The 22,324-nt window shown below is 36.1% G+C and overlaps 1 protein-coding gene across 1 annotated transcript in view; it reads left to right on the top strand.

Moving 5' to 3' along the window:
• Slc9c1 (solute carrier family 9, subfamily C (Na+-transporting carboxylic acid decarboxylase), member 1) overlaps positions 1-22,324 on the top strand; it is an 86,349-nt gene that overhangs the window by 26,470 nt on the left and 37,555 nt on the right. Inside the window, exons 12-19 of the mRNA XM_013028515.1 lie at positions 5,703-5,800; positions 8,807-8,926; positions 12,990-13,185; positions 15,563-15,748; positions 17,533-17,682; positions 18,891-18,942; positions 20,199-20,347; positions 22,061-22,186. Coding sequence (XP_012883969.1) covers positions 5,703-5,800; positions 8,807-8,926; positions 12,990-13,185; positions 15,563-15,748; positions 17,533-17,682; positions 18,891-18,942; positions 20,199-20,347; positions 22,061-22,186 — 1,077 coding nt within the window. The remainder of the gene's footprint in view (positions 1-5,702; positions 5,801-8,806; positions 8,927-12,989; positions 13,186-15,562; positions 15,749-17,532; positions 17,683-18,890; positions 18,943-20,198; positions 20,348-22,060; positions 22,187-22,324) is intronic.

The raw sequence follows: 22,324 nt of genomic DNA, 5'->3' as shown, positions 1-22,324 counted from the left end.
GTTCATCTGGTGACAGCTCACGCTGCAGCACTCACACATTGCACCTGGACTGGGCCAGGTTTACTATGTGTTCTCCCTTTGATGCTTATTGCTTCTACTCTGATGCATGCAGATGTCCATGATGACCTTACTCCCTGCTCACTTGACCTTGCTGCCAAATTCTCCACTTCTCTAAGAAATGAACTTACTATCCAATTGTGGCAGTAAACCTTTTAGCTAAGCTCGTGATCAATGGCTCTGCTATTGCCACCACTACAACTCATTTCCTACCCACATACTTTGTGCAGTCAGGCGTGTATACACACACACACACACACACACACACACACACACACACTCTTTCCCTGTCTTAGGAAGAAAGATTACAATGATATAGCATTTTGCTTAGTGACATCTTTTGGTGCCTTATGCTATGAGATTTAACTTCTTAATAGCATTCACTTCTCTTCCAAGCAAATTTAGTTAAACTTAGGAAATATCCAAAGATTGTGATTCATTCCTCTGTATATCTTTCATGAAAAGCAAAATCTGTAGTGTAAAGTGGGTGCTCAACTAGTGCTTATTGAATTCTTCTAAACCTCTGGGGCTGTAAGGACAAGTAGTTGGTTCTTAGTTTTTCTTCTTTGAGATCTCTCTTGCTGTTTTCATTTCCTGACCTTGCCTGCTTTTCTTCCTTCTTTTCCTTCCTTTGTATGGACATATAACATTCTTCCTTGTTTCTTTCTTTCAGGTAAGCAACCTAAAATATACCTTATTTCATTTCATAAAATATTCTAAACCAACTGTGCATGGTGGCACATAGCTTAATCCCTGCTATTTGGGAGGCAGATGCAGAATTATGAGCAGGAAGATAGTGACAGATCCTGCCTCAAAAACCAAATGAAAACAGAAGTGGAGGGGGGAATACTTGGTAGAATGCTTACTTGGTATGTACAAGCCCCTAGTTTCAACCCTTAGTAACACACATACACACACACACACACACACACACCATTAATCCTTATGTGTTTATAATAATCTAAAGTTTTAACTGTATACTAGCTCAAAATAGTTTTCATTTTCATTGTCTCTATCTTCTTATAATTCCAATTTTAGTACTAGGCCCTGTATCAGTGGCCCAGTGAATTGAGTTCAATTTTCCCAAACAACTTTGTTACTTTTCTTTTAATTTTCAAATTTATATTTAAGTTTTATCCTAATAATCAGACTCATCAACTACTTTCAGAAATGACAACCCATTAATAGCTTTGCCTTCCTAAATATATATTATTCATAAGATGAATGTTATCATTGTTACTGATTGTTTCCAATAATGTCTCCAGTTGAGAGATATATTTTATTATCTTTAAGTGGTTGTAGAAAGGGTTTTCAGCATGTCAGTTTGTGAGTGCAAAGCAACTTGATCAATATCGCCCCTTTCATCTTTCTCCCCCACCGCTTCAATCCCTACCTATCTGTTCAGTTTACCTAGTTCCATTTTCACACATGCACATTAAATATTATTACTGCATTTGCCCACCTTTCCTCTCTTTGACTGCTCCCACCCCAATGATATTGTTTTTTGTTTTTCTTTTTCCCTGTTTTGGGGGGCTAAATTGATATTTGAACTCTGGGCCTCTCACTTGCTAGACAAGGCCTCTACCACTTGAGCCAACCCCCCAGTCCTTTTTGCTTTAGTTATTTTTCAGAAAGGATATCCCACTCTTTGCCTGTGATTCTCCTATCTCTCCTTCCTCAGTAGCTGGGTTTGAATGTATGTACCACCATGCCCAACTTGTTTTTAAGAGAGGACTTTGCAAATGTGGTACCTGTACATGATGGGATTTTACACAGCTACTAGAAAGAATAAGATTTACATCATTTGCAGAAAAATGGATAGATCTAGAGCAAATCAAGTGAAGTAAGCCCAGAAGAAAAACAGCTTGAGTTTTCTCTCATATGTGGAAGATAGACTTAAAATATACCAGGGCATGATAAATTACACAAGACTCCAGACATTCACACACAGTGACACAAAAGGAAGATATTCTCAGGGGAGGAACACAAAGGCTCAATGCCTCTATGCATCTGATCATATAAAATAATATTATTGAAATGAACTCCAGGAAATGGGAAGAAGAGGTTTTTTCCCTTTGTTGTTGTTATTGTTGTTTTCTTTTCTTTTTGTCCTGCTTGTTCTTTTATCTGTCTTTGGGAGGGCAAGGAGGGCCCCAGAAATGTAGGGATAAAGGGTAAATAAATACAGCAGTGGTACTCAACAGAAACGATGTTAAAAATGAGCTATACAACTTGTGGGTGGGGTTAGGAGGGACAAAGTGGGAGAGAGTTAGAGAGAAGGGGGACATTGTCCAAAAATAAATGTACTCTGTACATCCCCTTTATAATAATAATAAAAAATGCTTTTAAAGATAGGCCTTTGCCTTGGCTGGCCTTGAACCATTATCCTTCCACCTCTACCCCACATGTAGTTGGGATTAAAAGTATGAGCCACCATGCAAGGCCCAAGTTAGAATTATCTTTGAAATTCACTTTCTAATGGTTTGGCTATTGTGTCTACCTTAATCACATAGAAAAAGTGACATTGAGTTGGGGGGTAACACTGTTTGAAAAGAAATGTGCTCATTACTCTACTTATGTAACTGTAACCCTGTTCATCACCTTTATAAGAAATTAAAAAAATAAAAAGTGACTTTAGTAAACATCTAAATATGCTCTAGTGATAAAAATATAGCTGCAGCAACTAATGATAGATTTATATGTAGACAATGAAGTGTACAGCATATATTAATATTTATGTAATTAAGTGCAGTCTCTTTTTTGCTTGAATATTTGTACATTTATTACTGTTCCATTGTAGCTTTAAAATTTATGAGATCATGTCTGTCAATCACTTTCAGATTTTCATTTGATTTCAGGAAACTATAGTATTCAAGATCTGTCGAAACAAATGCAAGAGCTTCCATATTAGATACTTATTTTCATATTAAAGTGATAGGACTCACAATATTTATTAATATTAATTAATTCATGATGAAGAATTAGATTTTCTTTGATCAATCTCCCCATTAGAAGAGAATGGCACCTAGATGAGGCCATCAATTCTTTCCACATCGACAATCTGTATTTTCTGCTCAAGGCTAGTATTCTACCACTTGAGCCACAGCACTACTTCTAGTTTCCTGGTGGTTAACTAGAGATAAGAGTCTCACAGACATTCCTCCCAGAGCTGGCTTTGAACCACAATCCTCAGATCTCAGCCTCCTGAGTAGCTAGGATTACAGTGTGAGCCACCGGCACCCGGCAGAAAACCCTAATTTTCAAAGTAGCAGGGATCTCTGCTGATTTCCAAATCCATGGACCACATAGTCCTTTAGTCCATCTGCATCTTAGCTATACTCCTTGTTCATCTTAATTTGTTGATTTACTTTCTGTGATTTTTTTATTATAATGCTCCCAAGAGTAACAGGAATTGTCTACACACAGTTTTCAAATCTTTGAATGGAGCTGGGTGTTGTTGGCTCATGCCTGTAATTCTAGTGACTCAGGAGGCTGAGATCTGAGGATCACGGTTCAAAGCCAGCCCAGGCAGAAGACTCCAGGAGACTCTTATCTCCAATAAACCACTCAGAAAACTGGAAGTGGAGTTGTGGCTCAAGTAGCAGAGTGCTTGCCTTGAAGAGCTGAGGGATAGTGTCCAGGCCCAGAGTTCAAGCCCCATGACTGATATGAGTGTTTATTTAAATCTATTCTCAGCCAGCTCACTGAAACAGTGCATTCTCAATATACTAAGATCGCATCTTTTCTGTGTTAGAAAAGACAACACAGCATGGCAGCAAGGTCACATAGAGCAGGTTACATTCCATTTTTTAGGGTAGGGAGACAAGCTTCAAATTCAGAGAAATCTGAGTTGCTAAATGTCATCTTGAGAAAACAACTCACCTACTGAGCTTCAATTTTCACATCTGTAAAGTGTAGGATACTTACCTTCTTCATAAAGTTGTTGCAAGAGTACAAAGCCTATGGAGATCAACTCATTTGATGGCTGATATTTTTTAGAACTCAATCGGTCCATCAATCTTGAATTTTTATAGAAATGTTCACTTACCAGTTAAACTTTTCCTGATCTTTAACTGCTTTGTCATTTACATTGCTAAACTTACATAAGACCCATATTATTTTCAACTTCTTTCTTTTTTCCATAAACTACAATTTTTAACTTCAAATATGAAAATATTTTAAATCTTCTACTGCTTTGACAGTGCTTTCATGCTATTTAAGAAGGATGATGCTATTCAATAAAATTGGATGCAGAAAATGGGCTGTTTTACTTTAGCAGTTTTGGTGATGTCTGTGGCGGGTGAATCGGAGCTTTGTGTGTACCAGACAAGCCCTCTATCACTTAAACTACACTCCTCAGCCTAATAAATGCCTTTTCATCACAATCCTCGAATTTAGTTGATAGTTTCTTTTGACAAAATAAATGTATATAAGCCCCATAAATGATTGTGTAGTAAGAATGCCTGCTGTGGAACCCAGGAATCTGGTTATAACATAGATTCCACTTTAGGAAATTGGCCCACTGTGATCCTCAGCAGTGTTGAGCACTTACACAACAGAATCCAACAGTTGCATCCATAGTACCAAACATTTTCCCTGAATCTGAGTGTATTCTCTATATTTGTGCTGAAGAATGTAGTGATTGTATTGTGCAGAATAGTAGCAGTCCTTTTTGGTTTTTAGTTTTGGTAGTACTAAGGTTTGAACCCAGAAAGTCCCATTTTTTTTCTACTACTTGAACAGGTGCTCTGTTACTTGCTTACCTTTTAGCTGTTTTTTGCTTGAGTTTGTTTACAGATAGGGTCTTACACTTTTTCTCACAGCCATCTTGGTATCTCTGATCTTCTTATCTATGCCTCTGGAGCAGCTGAGCTTACAAGCATGAACCATCATACCCAGTTTATTGGTTGAAGTGGAATTTCACTGACTTCTTTCCTGGGATGGCCTTCAACTGCCATCCTCTTGATTAGGCTCCCTTTATAATAGCAGTGAAGTTTTGGTACAAAAATATTTGGTTTAGTCGGGGCACGGGGGGGGGGGAAGAGAAAGGAAGGAGAAGGATTGGGATTGGGGGAAGGGGGGAGGCTGGGAAGGGATCTGAAGGGTAAACAAAGGAGGAGGCTGCAATGCTTGGTAAGAAATGTACGCATTATCCTGCCCATGCAATTGTAACCCCTCTGTACAGTATGTTCACAAATAAAATTAAATTAAATTAAAAAAATATTTGGTTTAATATTTTGGGTTCAAATAAAGATCCCAAACTGGATGTTTTTTTTTAAATAAAAAACTCTAAGATTTCTCAGAACCTTGAATTTTGTGCGCATGATGAGCTTTTAAGATAGGATCACACCTTGCAATTGTTATGAGCTTATTTTTAATGAGCTCTATTTATCTATGTATCTATTTATTTACTTATTTAAAATTTGGCTGACAACCAGAAACCAGTACTGTAGCTGCTTACAAGACCAGCTGCTTCCACCCAAAGCCCAGATCCATCTTCTACACGAATCTGGTGTCTAGGTGCTTTCTGAAAACATACTAATGATTGAGGACTTTGTCTTCTTTTTCTGAAGATTCTGTAAAGGTGGTAATAAATTGTCATTGTTGTCTATGCTACATAATGATTTGGATCCACTTCCTTTTAGGCAAGCTACCAGAGACAATACAGAAATGAGACTTTGCCCCAGAATGCAGTTCAGGTGCTAGTAGGTGCAGCAGGAAGCTTCGGAGAGAAGAAAGGAGAGTAAGTATGTTTTCAGGGCAAGACTTCTATCCTAAGCCACTGCATGTAGGAAAGTATACAAATGAGGTTTCGGGGTTTTGTATGATTGCTTCCTTCATCTAGTGTTAGATAGATGGATAGATAGATAGATAGATAGAGACATAGATAGAGACATAGAGACATAGAGACATAGACATAGTTATAGATAAGGGACTTTCTGCTTTATACCCCAAAGTTAAGTCAAATCACCCGCTTTCGGCTTCCCAAATTTGATATACCTATTCACACCAATGTGCAGTTTTGCAGGCTGCTCTTTATGACTGAAAGGACCTGACATTTCTCTTCTTGACCCCCCTCCCACCTGCAAAGCTAAGTTATAGCAAGCAACTTTCTTTGAGAAGAATAAAAAGGAATACCTTTGAATATATAAGAACAAAGTGTTCCTTAATCTCTGCTGGTACATCTCAGCGCACAGGTATGCACACTCGATACTCAGCACATTTAGAATCTAGCACTCATTCCCTCAGTAGAGGCCTTGACAATATATACTAAGTCCCTTGAGCCAGTGCATTGGAGATCATACTCAGGTCACTTCTTCTGGAGGATCTGTGATTGGACACAAGGAGTAGTTAAACTGTGATGCAGTAGAACAAGATCAGCTCACTGCTCATTCTAGTCCCCAGAACTGGCTCCACTTGCCAAAGACACCAAGACCTCAGCAGTAATGTCCCTAAACTTATTTACAGAATCTTCTTGGACCTTAGTCCCTGGGTCAAATTGCCACAAATTGCAAACTGGCTCTTTGGTATACACATACCTAAATGCATCAACCTATGCCCACTTGCATGAGCCAGCTTATGCAGTGAAAGGCACAGCTGAATGTGAGAAGCATCCAGAAGCTATAGCCTTGTTGCATTTTAAGAATAGATTTGAAAACAGTGAAAGTTTTCATTTCCAACCAACACAAATCAATATGAGGTTTCATGTGTCAAGTTAGAAAGATAAAATAGATGTTACTTATAAATTAGTTTTTTAAAATTTAAAACATTGAAATGTTTCTATATATGGTACAAATATCTTTATTTGTCCATAGTCTTAAAACACTTAGATAGACTGGATGGAATTGAAGGACTTTAGAGAAATGGATGGGTAAATGTGCCAAACTGAAACAAGACATTGCCTTCTTAAAAACAAGACCTGAAATATTTGGTTTATTATATTGAGTTCCAGACTTGATACTATTTTTTTCTTTTTGCTGGTTCTATGGCTAGAACTCTGGGCATGGGTGCTGTGTTTGATCATCTTTTGCTCAAGATTAGTGCTCTATCACTTGAATCATAGAACTACTTATGGTTTTGTAAAAAAAAAAAAAATGGAGATAAAACTCTCCTGCTCGGACTGGCTTCAAACTGCAAACCTCAGATCTCAGGCTCCTGAGTAGGTAGGATTACAAACATGAGCTACCTATGCCTGGATAGACTCCATACATTCTTATATACTTAACATGTATTACTTATTTTTTTAATCTCTCCATGAGAGAAGTGGTCTTGTTATCTTCATGATGCAGGAGAGGAAAGTAAAGCATGGAGAGATGATTAATTTATCAATATTACTAGTCTAATAAATTACAGAGCTAGATTTCAAACCCAAGCTGCCTCCTGGTTATAGAGATGGAGCTGTTTCCCTAAATCAGTTATAAACTGTGTTCATATCACTGTAAAACTGGAATTGGAGAGCTTGAATTACTTAGAAGTTTAGTCTATAAATGATCTCACACACTGGCAAATGGATCAATGGGAACTGTGAAATTGCCATCTTTTAGACAGTATGTAAGCCTTCCATCTCCATGACTCTATTCGATGTTCTCTTTGTGGGTAGAATATGGCCTATTATTTATTATCTCCTTGGTAACACTCATTATACTTCATTATAATTGTTATTTACATGATTTCCCCCATACTTGTCTGCTGGAGCCCTGAGGACAGACAGAATTATTTATTTACTTATGATTTATCCACAGTATTTAGCAAATATAGTAGACTTTCAATATGCACATCTAATTTATGAACAAATCAAACTACACTCATTAAAGGTTCTCCATGTAGTTGCATTATTATATTGAAACTTTAAGAACGAAATGTCTCACTGTTTTCAACTGACAAAAAAAACTGCAGAAATTGCAGTTAGGCAGACTTATGATGGTCAATAGGGAAGACAAAGTCCATTTTCATCTTGGACTTCCAATGATATTCTATTAAGCCATTAACAAGCTGGAGTCTTAAGAACCAGAGACAGAGATCCCTACCATCTTTCTGATGAAGAACATGGAAGTATCTGGTCAACAATAGGTAAATTGCTTACAAAAATCAAGAGGATGCGCTAAGCAAGACCAAATCACAACACCCACACTTGAGTTGGCTCATTACAAAAATCAACACACCAAAACTAAAAATCAGCAGACACCTGGCAAGCGCAAATGTCTTTGAGGTTATCTATGACACTGACTTCCCCATGTTAACACTTCATAGTCATTTAACACTCTATAGTCATTTAAATTTGGCTACTAGTCCTGAGTATGAAACTATAGTTGGGAAGATGTATGAGATAGGTTAGACACTTCACATAACTTTTCACTTAATTGTCTCAGCCTGATGTACTTATTTTCAACCCCACTTCCTAGATCTGGAAGCTACTGAGAGCATTTGTTCACTATCACACTAGACAATGGGGATCAAAAATACAAACTAGCATCTCTTTATCGCAGATATTTGATTTGGGCTTTGCTTTACCTCTCTGCAAGTGAATATCTTATGTTTCAAAATGCATCTCCCCAATATTTTGTAGCCTCTCATGAATGAATGAGTCTTACAACCTCACAATTGTCTGATTACTTGTGTCTGCAGCATCATGACTTGGAAATAGATATATCTAATTTACAGTCATCTAGGCACAAAATATTCCTCCTGCCTTTTCCCATTGTTGCATTAAACTTATCTCAATATGCTTAAAGATCTCTCCTTTTCTTAGGCATATGAGTCCTGAGACAATAAAGACTTATTCTGAGAGCAGAAAATTGTTTGCCTTCATTAGAAAAGTACTTCTCAACTGGGTATATAATACCAAAAAAGAGAAAGGTACACCATCCAGGTAAGCACTGTTGAAATGAAAAATGGAGGTCCCCTTTCAAAGATCCCTTCTTATTTCTATTTTAATTCTAACCTAAGTACTTTGCAAAATATTTTGAGGTATCTTTAAACTATAATGTATGTAATTATGTCTATATATGTATATGTATGTCTACATAAATGTATGTATACTTGTCTATGTGTATATACACACATGTGTATATACACATATATGTATATATATATGTGTATGTACATATATACACATATAAGACAATTACTTAAAGAAATTAGAATAACAAAGGAGAAGGTAACAATGCTCTATAGGAAATATACTCATTACCTTACTTCTGTAACTGTAACCCCTCTGTACAGTATCTTTACAATAAAAAAAGAAATAAGAATAATGTTCCATTTTTGTAATTAGGTAAGTTGTACATAGACTTAAAACCAACAATTCCTTATTTTAAAGTAAATATGTCAGTGTTATTTAGGAACTTCATAACGTTGGGCAAACATCAACATTTGCATTGGCCCTAACGTAAACCATTTGATAGTAACTCCTCACTCCCCTCCTCCAACTCCTGGGAAGCACTAAACTGTTTCCTTTTACCTATGCTGAATTTTCAAATAAATGAAATTATCAGTTCATGTCTTTGTGCTGCTAGTTTCATTAGGCTTCATGTTTTATTAGCTGAATGAGCTTTACAGGCCTTTCTTTCCTTATTTAGGTACTGTATATTGTAAATACTCATGTCATATTCCAGTGACTAAACCATATATGCTAATAACTGATACATTGTAAGTACTAAAATATGCTAACTGGGCCCTTCTTGGCTTACTTCATGTGATTGTTATAAAGATTATATAAATAGCTAGTATGGAAGAAATGGCTCCAGAACAAGCACTGACTATACACTTTAAAAATGTAAGCACTTATTATCAAATGCTGAACAGTAATCCATTAAGGATGCATAAAGTCTAGCACTATCACCAAACAAAGGAGGAATAAAAGAGCCATGAAAGAGAATAAGAAGAAATAATAACAGATTTATGTTTCTCTGTCTTCAATTGTTAGAAATAATACCTAAGATAACTATGCTAACATGCTGAAGTTTGCAGACAATAGAATCATTATAATATCTGAAATTTGGAATACATTCAGCTAGAGCTGTGCAAGGTGAAATAAATGCACAACACTGGTGAGGCTTTTAAATCAATACCAGGGCTCTGAGGAAAAAGACTAGCACTTGAAATGCTAACATAAGGCTTTGAGCCCCCAGATTCTCATGAACATGCTGGTGTATGGCAGAAGCAGCCCTTTCCACAATTTGAGGATGCAGTTTCCTGTTACTTTGAAATGCTGCAAAGACATCGGAAAATGAATTTATCCTTAACGTTAGTCTTTATCATCTTTCATCACTTCCAGGGAAATTACATGGTTAGGTCTCAGCACAGCTAGAAGGAGAAACAGGGCCTGCTGACGACTGAAGGAATGGTAGGAACTGGTCAACACAATGAATCTGAAGTACACTGGGCCAGAGCTTGCAACATAAGGCCAGAACCGAATGGCTTGTGTGGGCCTTTGAGCCCATAATCACACAGGGCTCAGCAATCTTTCAGGATAATTGGAGCTGGTGCTATTATATTATTGGGATGGTTCTTTGAAATTTGAAAATAAATAAAAATAAAATAACCTACAGAAAAAAAAACCATAAATGAAATCTGGCTTAAATTGTTATGTGAGAATGAGCAATCAGCCCCATGACCTGCTTCTCTGAGGTCTAAAGAACCAAGGCAATAATGAAGCTTGCCGAGAAAATTAATGGAGATGCCTTGTGCAGGCTGTAGCTGACACTAGGTGGTCTTTGTAGATTGATCTCTCTAATTATCAAAAGACTGGATAAGGTTTTGAAATGGCAAAAAGATGACAGCGCTTAAAAGCTAGAGGCAAGGCAGGAATATGTTTTATTTTAAATAGATATACCTAGATCAAAGACTAATGTGTTATAACTTTCAAAGTTCCTGGATCTGGATACAGGTAGGACATGATGAATACAAATGAATACATAACACTTTTTGAATAATCAGAAGAGATAATGGTCTCTGACCTCTTCTCTTTGATATATCCAAGTCAAGTTCTCAGAATCATAGCCAGTGATAAGGATCTGCAACACCATCACAAGGATATATATCAAATGTTTCCTTAGTATTTTCTCAAATGTATATTGATCACTTTTACCAGAGTTATTGCACATGGGAGAAAAATAGATACAGCATTTTAGACGTTAATAGTATCAATGTTCAATACAGGCTTCAATACAGACCAGAGCTTTTTAGATTGTATAATGTAGAGAGTCTCTAGCCTATATTGCCTCAGTCATAGTTCATCAAGTTCAAGCATTTACATTGCTTCATTAACATATAGAATAAGATTCGTTATGCAGGAAAATAGCCCAGGGGTATCTATAACCAGAATAGTAGCAGGAAACAATAAAGCATTCCAAGAGAAATTAATAAGTTAATGACTACTGGAACAATTTCAAAAGTGTGGCCTCTTCATACCTTTTTTTAAATTCAGTCATTCTGCAGAAACAAGACAGATTGTAGCCAGCCATAAACTTAATCAAGAGGTAACTCAAGTGTTGTGCTATGCCATATAGAGGTTTGCTGCCAAAAGGGATCAGGAAATGTAATCTGGAGACAGAACTGAGCAAGACAGAGTCCAGGCAAGGAAGTGAATATAGTTAACAACTCCTTTCATACACTATCTGAGGCTTGGTGATGTGATCATGCATTCATAATTTCATCCTTTTCCCAAAATGAGACCTAAAATTATGAAATAGCTTCTCACCCATAATACAAATATATCTCTGGGACTGGGAAAAATAATCAAACTATTCAATTGGTAATTATCAATAATATGATTTGAGTATTAATAGTAATTATCACACTATCTGAATAAATAATAGAATTAAGAAATAGGGTTGAAGCTTGTTGGTAGTATAATTGTGTAGCATGCCCAAGGCCGAGTTTAATCCTAGTACTTAAAGGTATGTAGAATTGGGGCTGAGAAGGTGGCTCAGTGGTAGAATGCTTGCTTTGCATGCATGAGGCCCTGGGTTCAATTCCTCAGCACCACATAAGCAGAAAAAGCAGGAAGTGGCACTGTGGCTCAAGTGGTAGAGTGCTAGCCTTGAGCTGAAGAGCTGGGGGACAATGCCCAGGCCCAGAGTTCAGAGCCCACGACCGCCACCACCAACAAAAGATATGTAGAATTAAGTATATAAAATGTGAATCTTCTCATTTACAATCCCAGTCTTTTTTGTGTGTATATGTACTGATGCCAGAACCTGAACCCAGGTCCTTGCACTCACTGGACTTTCTTGCTCACCACTTCAGCTATAGCTCCAGTCCAGTATTTTTCTGGTTAATTGGAGATGGAGCCTCTTGGACTCTTCTGTCTCAATAAGCTATCAACCTTGATTCTCCAGGTCTCAGCCTCAGTTGTTGCTAGGATACGCATGATCCACAGATTCCCAGATCATAGTTCCACTCACTATCACTTCTTGGTATGAAAACTGTTTTTCAAGGTACACAAATTCACTTAATTTTTAAGTAAAACTTTATACATATTGGACCAGTACCATGCCTGAGCTTTCCTATGCATCCACAGACAAAAGAAGGTGTTCATATTTCAATTTTAAAACAAAGCAAGTTACGTTTGTAAGTATTTTTGAAATATTGGAACAATATTAAAATGTTCAAAGAAACCTCTGAGAAGTAAAATTATTGGAAGATAGAAGGGGGGATTCTCGTTGTATAATTCTTAAAATATTTGCAGTTTAAATGATCTCTGTCTTATACCAAAAATATTTCTGTTAAAAGGTATAAGTGAATGAGAAGAAAAAGAAAAAATGGACATAAGATATTTAGAAAAAAAGACATTTTAATGACAATATCCAAATTAAAATGCCAGTTAGAGTTAATGAGGCTATTTGCTAAGACTAGTATTGATAATTAATCAGAATTGAGCATATGGTGAAAACTAATAAAACTTTTATCATCTAAAACTGTTTTTATAGATATATCAGTCTTCGTTTATGCCATAAAATAGTATTTGCTGAAGAGTTTGAGTATATCGGATACCTGGTGGTAGTCATGAACATGTATCCTATGGCCCTCTCTTGGCTATCCCAACTAAAGGACATCTATGATCTTGAGATAAGACATGCTAACTACTATTTTCTTGCCTTTTACATTCTGGAGAGTCTGCTTAAGGTAATCCAGAGTTTGTTTGTGTGAATGTGTGGCATCTTTTTCACATTAGCTACACACAGTTTTCTAAAGGAGTATATGAGGTTCTTTTCTTCTCAGCACAAATAAACATTTTTAAGAGGCTGCTTAGGGTGACAAAATAGAAAATACTCACATTGTAGTAATTGATTGTGTATCTGCAAAATATGACATGGTCAAAGGGACACAGAGTGACTGTAAGCAGAATTAGAAATGTAGTTAAACTCAGCAGGGTAGAGAGCCCAGGAATTTCACATTATTACTTCTACACTAGGTGGATAGATGGATAGATAGATAGATAAGTAGGTAGCGTGATAGGTTCCTTTTTAGCTCTTAATATAAAGATAGTTGTGAAGTGGTGGAAATTCATGCCTAGAAACCAGTGATAGTATTATATTTTATGGATGAGCAAGTTGTGATACAAAATTTTCTAGCTAGAAAATATAAGTTGAGAAATTTTATCTGATATTGGGGCACAAGAAACAAATCTCAGATCTTCACAGGAAAACTCAAATGCTAATGTAGATCCACAGTATCACCAAAAACAAAGAATAGATTTAGATTCATTCTGATCCATTTGCAGTTAACTTAGAATTAAAAGAAAGTAATCCAAGTAGGAGTAGGCTAATAATCGTTTGCTGGGGTGAGCACCCTGTTTAACATGCACTAGATTAGACAAAGTGCTAAACTGGGATTCCATATCCCTTGACTGTGGTTTTGATCATCTCTCATGAGGTCTAAGAAGTTGACCACATTGCATAACTTTTCCCAATCTAAATAGTGTTGTGCTAAGTGGAAAATAAAGATCCCTGTAGCTCTCATACCAGATCTCTCTAGGATTTCTTATACTTGGTTGAGGTTAAAGCAGCTCTCATAGCCATGGTGGACCAACTTGAAGCTCAATGAAGACATCAGAACTAGATTGCAGAGATGCCCCTTGCACTTGATAAGGTATTGCATGTACACCCAAGTGCACATTCAATCATTTAATAAGATATTGTCACATGAAATATCACAGTTCGGATCTAAACTTTTAAGATTTCATATATATTTCACTTTTAACTTACAAAATGAGCTCCTTTCATAATATTCATATTCTATTAGGCAGTTCACCATTCAACCTGAAAAGGACTTCCACTGTTCTTAATTAGAGCCGGCAAAATTGGCAGGAAAGCTTACTCAATTGTGGAATCAGGCAATGAAATCCTTCTTTTCAGGATTCAGATTCAGTTAGTGCATTCAAATGAATGCAATAAAAAAACTTAATGCAATCAACTCCAGGAAAGAAAATCATGTATTCTAACCTGGTCTTACCTAGCATTAGATTTTTAGATGCATCAGTTTATGTGTTGCTTCCAAAAAGTCACCTTTTCTGTTAGACATTTTCAAAGGTTGTTATCTGAATTAACAAATAGTCTAGCTTTCTGTACTGGCTCCCTAAATGTATCGGGGCAACAATAGGGAAAAACTAAGATGTTTTAAACCCTTAAACTGCAATGTCTCAACTTGTATATATCTTATATAAAAGGCTGTCCTATCATTTCATCTCTATTAAAATATCCTACTAAAATATTCCTATTCTAATATAAGAATTTATAGCGATGGATAAAAGTGGTACAAATAACTTCTGAAATATATTTATGTGAATGTACACATTAGTAGAGCTACATGTTAGTTCTATAAATATATTTGTTGACATGAAAGTTACATTACCAAATAATTCTGAGAAACTAGATTTCCAAGAGATCAAAATGGCTTTTATTCTGTTTCATCAGAGAATAAAAATTATGTAAGTGGGATTTTCTTTGTTTCCTTTTTTCTTTTAGTATTGAGGTTTGAACTCAGGTGCTCGTGGTTTTACTTTACCACTCAAGCCAAACTCTTCCCAGAACTTTTGGCTTTAGTTTATTTTTCATATAGCACCTCGTGCTTGGATTGTGGTCTTCCTTCAATCCCCTACCTCTACTTCATGTTTATCTGCTTTGTTTTTGATCACTTACAACTTTGCATATCAATTACTTACTATTAAAACAGAATTATTAGAGGCTGTTTGTTTTAAATTAAAATACTTTGACACACTATTTATTGTTTGGATTGGTCTGCCTGGTACATGTTTCCTGAGACATTTTATGAATATTTTTCACCTGTATCTGTACTTGAAGCTGATTATAAATCAATATTCCACATTCCTTCACTAAAAGGTTAAGCTAATAAACTTACTCTATTTATTTTGTTTTGTTTCAAGTGTTGGTTTTTCAGAGACAGATAGAAGAAAAACCTAATTGTTAATGTTTAATCTATTATGGAAAATGGTATAGGAAAAGCAAAATTATGACAATGTGATTTCTTTTTAAATCAACAGATGGCGGCAATAAGGAAGGAATATTTTTCACAGGCTTGGAACCTATTTGAGTTAGGAATTACATTAGTTGGCATCTTAGATATAATACTTATAGAGACAGGAACCATTAGTTATACTCTTGAATTAGTTGAAACTGTAGTTTTTATGAAAATTACTCGACTCCTTCGCATCCTACGCCTTTTAAAGGTAAAGTAAATGCTGCAATTCCAAATTTCTCCTGACTGCTTCATGAAATATGGACAAACATCAGTTTATTCATTTTTTAGCAACTATTTTATTTGGGACTATTTTTTTGATAGAGATGTTCTTATTTTCATATTATGGCTGTCTGACAGGGTTTGAACTCAGGATTTTGCACTTGCTAGGTAGGAGGTCTACCACTGGAGATACTTGGCTCTTTGTAATTTAATTATTAGTGTCTCCCATTTTTACCGTGTCTGCCATTTGCAATGGTCCTCCTGATCTCTGCCTTCAAAGTAACAGGAATAATAGTATTATATCTAGCTTTTTATTAGGTTAGGATAGAGTTTCAGGAGCTTTTTCCCTGAAACTTTTTTTTCCCACAGTCCCCCTGACCTTCATCTACCCAGTAGCTATGATTACAGTCTGGAGCCATCACACTTGTCTCTTTATCTCTCTTTCTATTCATACACAAACAAGACATAAGCACAAGTAAGCAGAATGGGTAAAGCTAAATGAGCATGGTTTATCTAGAGTTTAATGTAATAGTGTGGAATGTAATTTTTACCTTCCTTACATATGTTTAGAAATACTTTTACTACTAAGATACATGAATGAACAAAGCATACAACTAGTATTCTCTCTTGTTAGTCTTCTGTGGAAAAGTAATATAAGTGTACAGTTTAACCTGAGAAAAGCAAGTCTAGTGTTTTCTAAAGTAAAGTCGAGTTAATTCTTTCTGATGGGAGGTTATAGAAAGATTACTGAGTAGTTTACAAATAGACATACTCTCAGTACCAAGGGACTTTATCAAAAAAGGAACGAAGGAATTGCTATCTAGATTTTCTTGTGTTATATGGTAGAATATAGCAAAGGAGTAGGCATGGGAGAATGCTAGCGGGAGAAGAAACTTCCTTTATTAGGCAATACTTGAGCTGAACCTTGAAAGAAGATAATACACAACCAGGAATCGCAGGTTGCAGAGCACAGAGAAGAAAACAGAAGAAATTGCCAAACTGCAGAGAAGTTAAGGGAGTGCACAAGGACTACAGATAACTTGGAGACATAAACCCTCAGCCAGGGAATAGAGAGCAGAGCAATTAATTGCAGGAATCTGTCTGGGAGTATGGTAACTGCAAATTTCCACTCAAACAACATCTGCAGAATTGTCATGTGAAGGGGATAGTGCTCTATAGACAGTCACTTATGATCTATGCCAACAAGATGTGACAATAATTCCCAAGAATTTAAACTTCTAAAATAACATCTCCTTCTCTACAAAAGAAATACATACAAGCAATAACCTTATAAATTGTGCAAAATCCCCAACATTAATAATTATAGAGAAATCATGAAGCTATAAAGAAATCATGAACAAATAACCAACAGCCTTGATGGGTTTTTGCAATAGTACGTGTGTGTGTGTGTGTGTGTGTGTGTGTGTACTAGTACTGGGGCTTAATCTCACGGCTTAGAATCTATCCATTAGCTTTTTTTGCTCAAGGCTGGCACACTAACACTTGAGCCACAGCTCCACTTGTGGCTTTTTGGTATTGAATATAAAAGTTTCATGGACTTACTTGCTTGGGCTGGCTTTGGACCAAGATCCTCAGGTCTCAAGCCTCCTGAATAGCTAAAATTATAGGTGTAAGCCACCAACGCCTTGCCTTTGCATTATTTTGTGAGGCCTCTTAATTCTTTATTCTTAAAAGTTTTAGTTAACTAATCATAAATCAAAGTTGTATAGTTTGTAGCAAATTATAATCCTGGCTTGCGTGTTTACTTTTCAGCTTGTAACACCAAAATTACTGCAGATAATAGATAAAAGAATGAGTCACCAATTGTCTTTTCACTATGCTATATTAAAAGGCTATGCTCAAGGAGAGGCAGATGTACTGAATATAATCGACCAGATTGCAAGTTCCAAGCAGGTTAAGCAGGTGAGGAAACCCTCCCCTGAGTTCCTTGAAAAGATGTCACTTCTCATATCCTGTGGTTGCTCTTGGCCATCTTGAACTCAGTCTCTATGTGCAGGTGTGTTCTTTGGCTCTTGGGTAATTACTGTAAAAACTTAAAATACTTCCAATTTAAATCACTCAAAGAATCTTACTGAAGTATTTGTGTCTTGTGAAGAAGTCCTGAGGCTCTTTCAAGGTGCCTTTTTGTCTGTGTGAATGAAGCCCAGGTACACGCATCAGATTTTCCCAAGTGCCAGGTCCAGGATTTGACAGGAAACCATGGGAAATGAAGAGTAGTGTTACAGTGGAGCACCTTTATCTTCACATTGCCCAAGTGTTCCTTCTATCTCCCTCCATCTTTCTTTTTTCTACAATAAACAGTAAAGGAAATAAGTGACTTGTGTAGAAATGGAAAGAAATAAAGAAAATAGTAACTCTCCTAATAGGAAGGCCTTGTCAGATTTCTCATTATGCAGATAAAAATATGTGAGTCCATGAGGAGTGAAAGTACCCTACCCAGAGCCTCAGGACTACTAAGTAGGAAAGGTATTCTTGAGTCTAAATTCTATTTGTTTTTAATTTTATAATTTGAGGCAGATTAACACTGACAAATTAGAACATTTCAATGCTAGATTTTATGCTCACATTTGAGAAAATTGTACACTTGATATGTGCTAGAACACAAAAATAATACCTTCACCACCTACAACTTGGATATTTTCTTGAGCAGTATTGCCTTTTCTAATCACTGATATTTAGCACTAGAATTTGAGGGTACTAAGGAGAAGATACAAAAGGACTTGGATGTCTAAATTATATCCAATTTTTGTCTTCATTTTTGTCCTTAAATGTCTTGGCTTAGCCTTTTAATCACTTATGGTTAAAAACCATTCCTGTGTCCCCAAATTGGACAGTCTCATAGAGCTGCATGGGAAAGTATCTACCATGCTTTCAGAATCAACAGCATTCTATCTTGTTGCATTAAGGACAATATGTGATTATTTTAAGATTCTTAAAATCAGTCTGGGTGATGTCATTTCTTTAGCACCATTGCTCAAGCGAATAAATCTTCCTCATCATACTTCTCTATAAGTTAGTAGATGTGGCTACAAATCCATGCATTGCCAATGTAAAGACATTTCATAATAGTTCATTGTCTCAATAGAACTAATAAATCTTTTGTTCTTCAGATCTTATTAAATCGGGTAACAAGGAATATGGAACTTGCCAGGAGAGAGCTAGGTAGGTACCTTTATCCTAGGTATGCAACAGAACCAAGTTTATCATCACAACTTTAGAAAAATCCATTGTTTATGTGACTACTAATCTTTGAGGAAAGCTACTCACTAAAAATAACCAAGTGGATAGCAATCTACATGACTTTGTTTTCTAGTATAGATGAGCATGATGTAATATAGCTACTGTATCCTATTCTACAATAGCTTTTTAATGACCATTTGAATAATCCACACCAACAAGGCATCATTTGGGATGTCATTTGACCTTATTGTTTTCATCCAAACTGGGAACATGTGAACCTTATAAGAAGACACCTTGTCCCTATACTTGCCATAGGCCTGACATTCAAGAGCTTAGGCCTTTTAGTGGGAAAAATCAGAACAGAACCTTGTAGCTCTAGCAGGGCTGCTAAATCTCGATGTCCACTCCTGGCTACAGCCTATTCTCTTGAGTTATACCACATTATGGTCCTGGTGCAGGACAAATTCTAAGAGTGAAACAGGCATCTTGATCCAACATTGCAAACAGGAGAAAGGTTTGATACCAAAATAGTTGCAAAAGAACCCAGCAAGCCTGCTAATAAAGCCAAGCTTGAGAATAGTTACCAAATAGATAGTTACCAAAACAGACATGAGATCATGACCAAGGAAAAGCCCTTAGGTTTATTTATTAGCCCTTGGCTAATAAAGCCAAGCTTGAGAATAGTTACCAAATAGTTACCAAAACAGACATGAGATCATGACCAAGGAAAAGCCCTTAGGTTGAATCTGAAGGTACAAATATTTACATGGGGTTACAGGAATCCAAATTTGGTAAGTATAGTAGCCCAAATCCTCTGGCAGGATGAGGAGAAAATAATACAGGATGAAGAAGACTAAACTACAAACCACTCCTGAGCCCATAGACAACAGTCAAAAATCCTGATTCAAATGGAGCAGGAAAATGGATCATGAGTGCTAGAGTTAAAAACCCAAAGCAGCTTCCCAGGACCCAAGGCAGGTGGATCGAGACAATTGTCAATCTTGGGTCCAGTGTTGCTTGTCTTTATCGGTTCAGGCACAAGTGTGAGTGTTGCCAAGAAAGAGACAGAACTCTGACACCACTGATAAGTAAAGATTTATCAAAGTGAACCTGTCAGAGGAAGATACATATATCCCTTTGTTGAAAGTGGTAGTCCATGAATTCAGAAAAGAAATGTTAGCTATGGTCTGCTTACAACAATGTTTTGTTTCATCTGAAAATATTTTGTTACCTTTCAGGCTACTTCGAGTATGATCACCCAGAAATCACTATTACTATGAAAACCAAGGAAGAGATTAATGTCATGCTTAATATGGCCAAAGAAATTGTCAATGTTTTCAAGTCAAAAGGAATTCTTCATAAAATCGAAAGTTCTGAAATCAATAAAGTAAGGTGGAATATTTTCAGAATACATTTATTTAGTCTGTAGTGATCATGAGGCCTATTTTTGATTCTTTGCAAATGAGTATTCTTGAAAGATGAAATTTTACTTAAAATAATTGTTTAAAGACAAATATCTACTATAGTTCCCTTCATGAATCTCCAGTGGTCAACTCTTGTTCTGCCACAGTGAGGTAGTGTATCATTCTCCCAAACTGAAGATCCAATGAGCCTATTCCATCCTAAGCTACAATGGGTATAAAAGTATGTTCTTGGGAATTATCTCTGGTGTCTAAATATCATTTCCACTGTAACCTATAATTTATAAGAACATTCAATTGTAGAGTTAGGAATAACTACATTTTCTTTCTCTAAGTTATTAATATAGTGCCATAATATATAAAAATGTGTTCCCAACTCATTGTATGAACTCCAATTATATTTACTGATTATTTAATTAAAATCTTAATGGATTCATTTAGAACCTTTAGAATTAATAAGAGATTTCAGCAGAATATTCAGAAACAAGATGAACATAAAATTCATCCCTAACAGAAGATAATACAGAAAAAAGTGCTTTTAAGCAATTGAAGTTAAAAACTATAAATCCTTAAGTATGGGCCCAATATAAAACATACATGTAGATAAAAACTAAAATGCTCTAACGAATATGTGTTTCTATGGAACAAGGGTTGGCAAACATTTTCTATAAGGGACAACATAGAAAACATCTTATACTATATGAGCCTATGTGGTTTCTGTTTCAACTATTCAATTCTACAACTGTATCAGCACTATAGTTACATGAAACATGTAGTGAATAACATGGCAGAGCCCAGTTATCTGCCACAGTGAATGATGAAAGAGTGGAGAGGAGGAAAGAAGGAAGGAAGGAAGGAAGGAAGAAAAAAGGAAGAAGGGAAGGAGGGAGGAAGGGAGAAGAAGAAAGGGGGAAGAAAGAAAGAAAAAAAGAACAACACTAGCAGATGGCAATTTGAAACTTTATAAAGAAACGTAGATCTCAGTAACAATAAACATTCTTGTAGAATTGATGTAAAGTTCCAGCATTTGTTTTCCCAACAATTTAAGAGACAAGGATGGTTGTAATTTTAGTTCAAACTTCTCATTTTGTTTTTTATGTAATTCAGGAGACCACTGTATTAAAAGTACTACTTTAGAGTTTGGGTTACATAATGTATAGAGATTGAATCTTGTGACATTAACAGTTGAAGAGGTTGAGTGCTTGAGCACTTGAAAGAATGGGATTTCATATATTTTTGGAAATTAAGCTTGTAGAAATTCAAATTAAAGTATGGTAACTTTGGGATATTAAAAGTAATCTGCAGTTTACAGTATAAGAGTCAGAAGGAGATTGAGGGAAGTAATCATTGTGGGTGTGCCTTTCAATGGACTAGGACCCTGGCTTCTTTCTCTTCTTTCTTCTCTTTCTGCTTCCCTAAGCCCTGACATGAGAGATCAGCTCCCCCACATGCTCCCTGCCATGTCCCAGAAATAACAGAGCCAAGTATTTATGGGCTGAAACCTCAGGAACCATGAGTCAAAATAAATGTTTGGTCCTCTTAGTTGAGCCTCTCGGGAGTTGCGTCACAGGAGACAACAGTTAATTAATACAGTATAGTTATAAAGCTTTGATTTATTTTCTGACATCCTGTGAACAGCAATTAAGTTCAGTTTCTTTCTTCAATTTTGTAATTTGTAGCTAATCATGGCCAAAAAAAGAGAGGTGCTTGATTTTCAATCTATTGTCAGCTCTCCACCCATTGATGAAACTTTGTATCATATTCCATGGCTTGCTAAAGATGACAAGTGTAGTCAATTTATTCAGGTAAGACTTTTTATTTTCTGACCGTATCATCTTCAATCAACCCAAAAATAGTCTTGAAAAAGTTAGAATCTTGGGTGGGGACAGAAAGGAGAAACTGACTTACATAACTATAATCCCTCTGTACATCACCTTTACAAT

This window comes from Dipodomys ordii, unplaced genomic scaffold, assembly GCF_000151885.1.
Source record: "Dipodomys ordii isolate 6190 unplaced genomic scaffold, Dord_2.0 Scaffold111, whole genome shotgun sequence".
Lineage (NCBI taxonomy): Eukaryota > Metazoa > Chordata > Mammalia > Rodentia > Heteromyidae > Dipodomys > Dipodomys ordii.
This window is presented reverse-complemented; position numbering and strand designations above follow the sequence as displayed.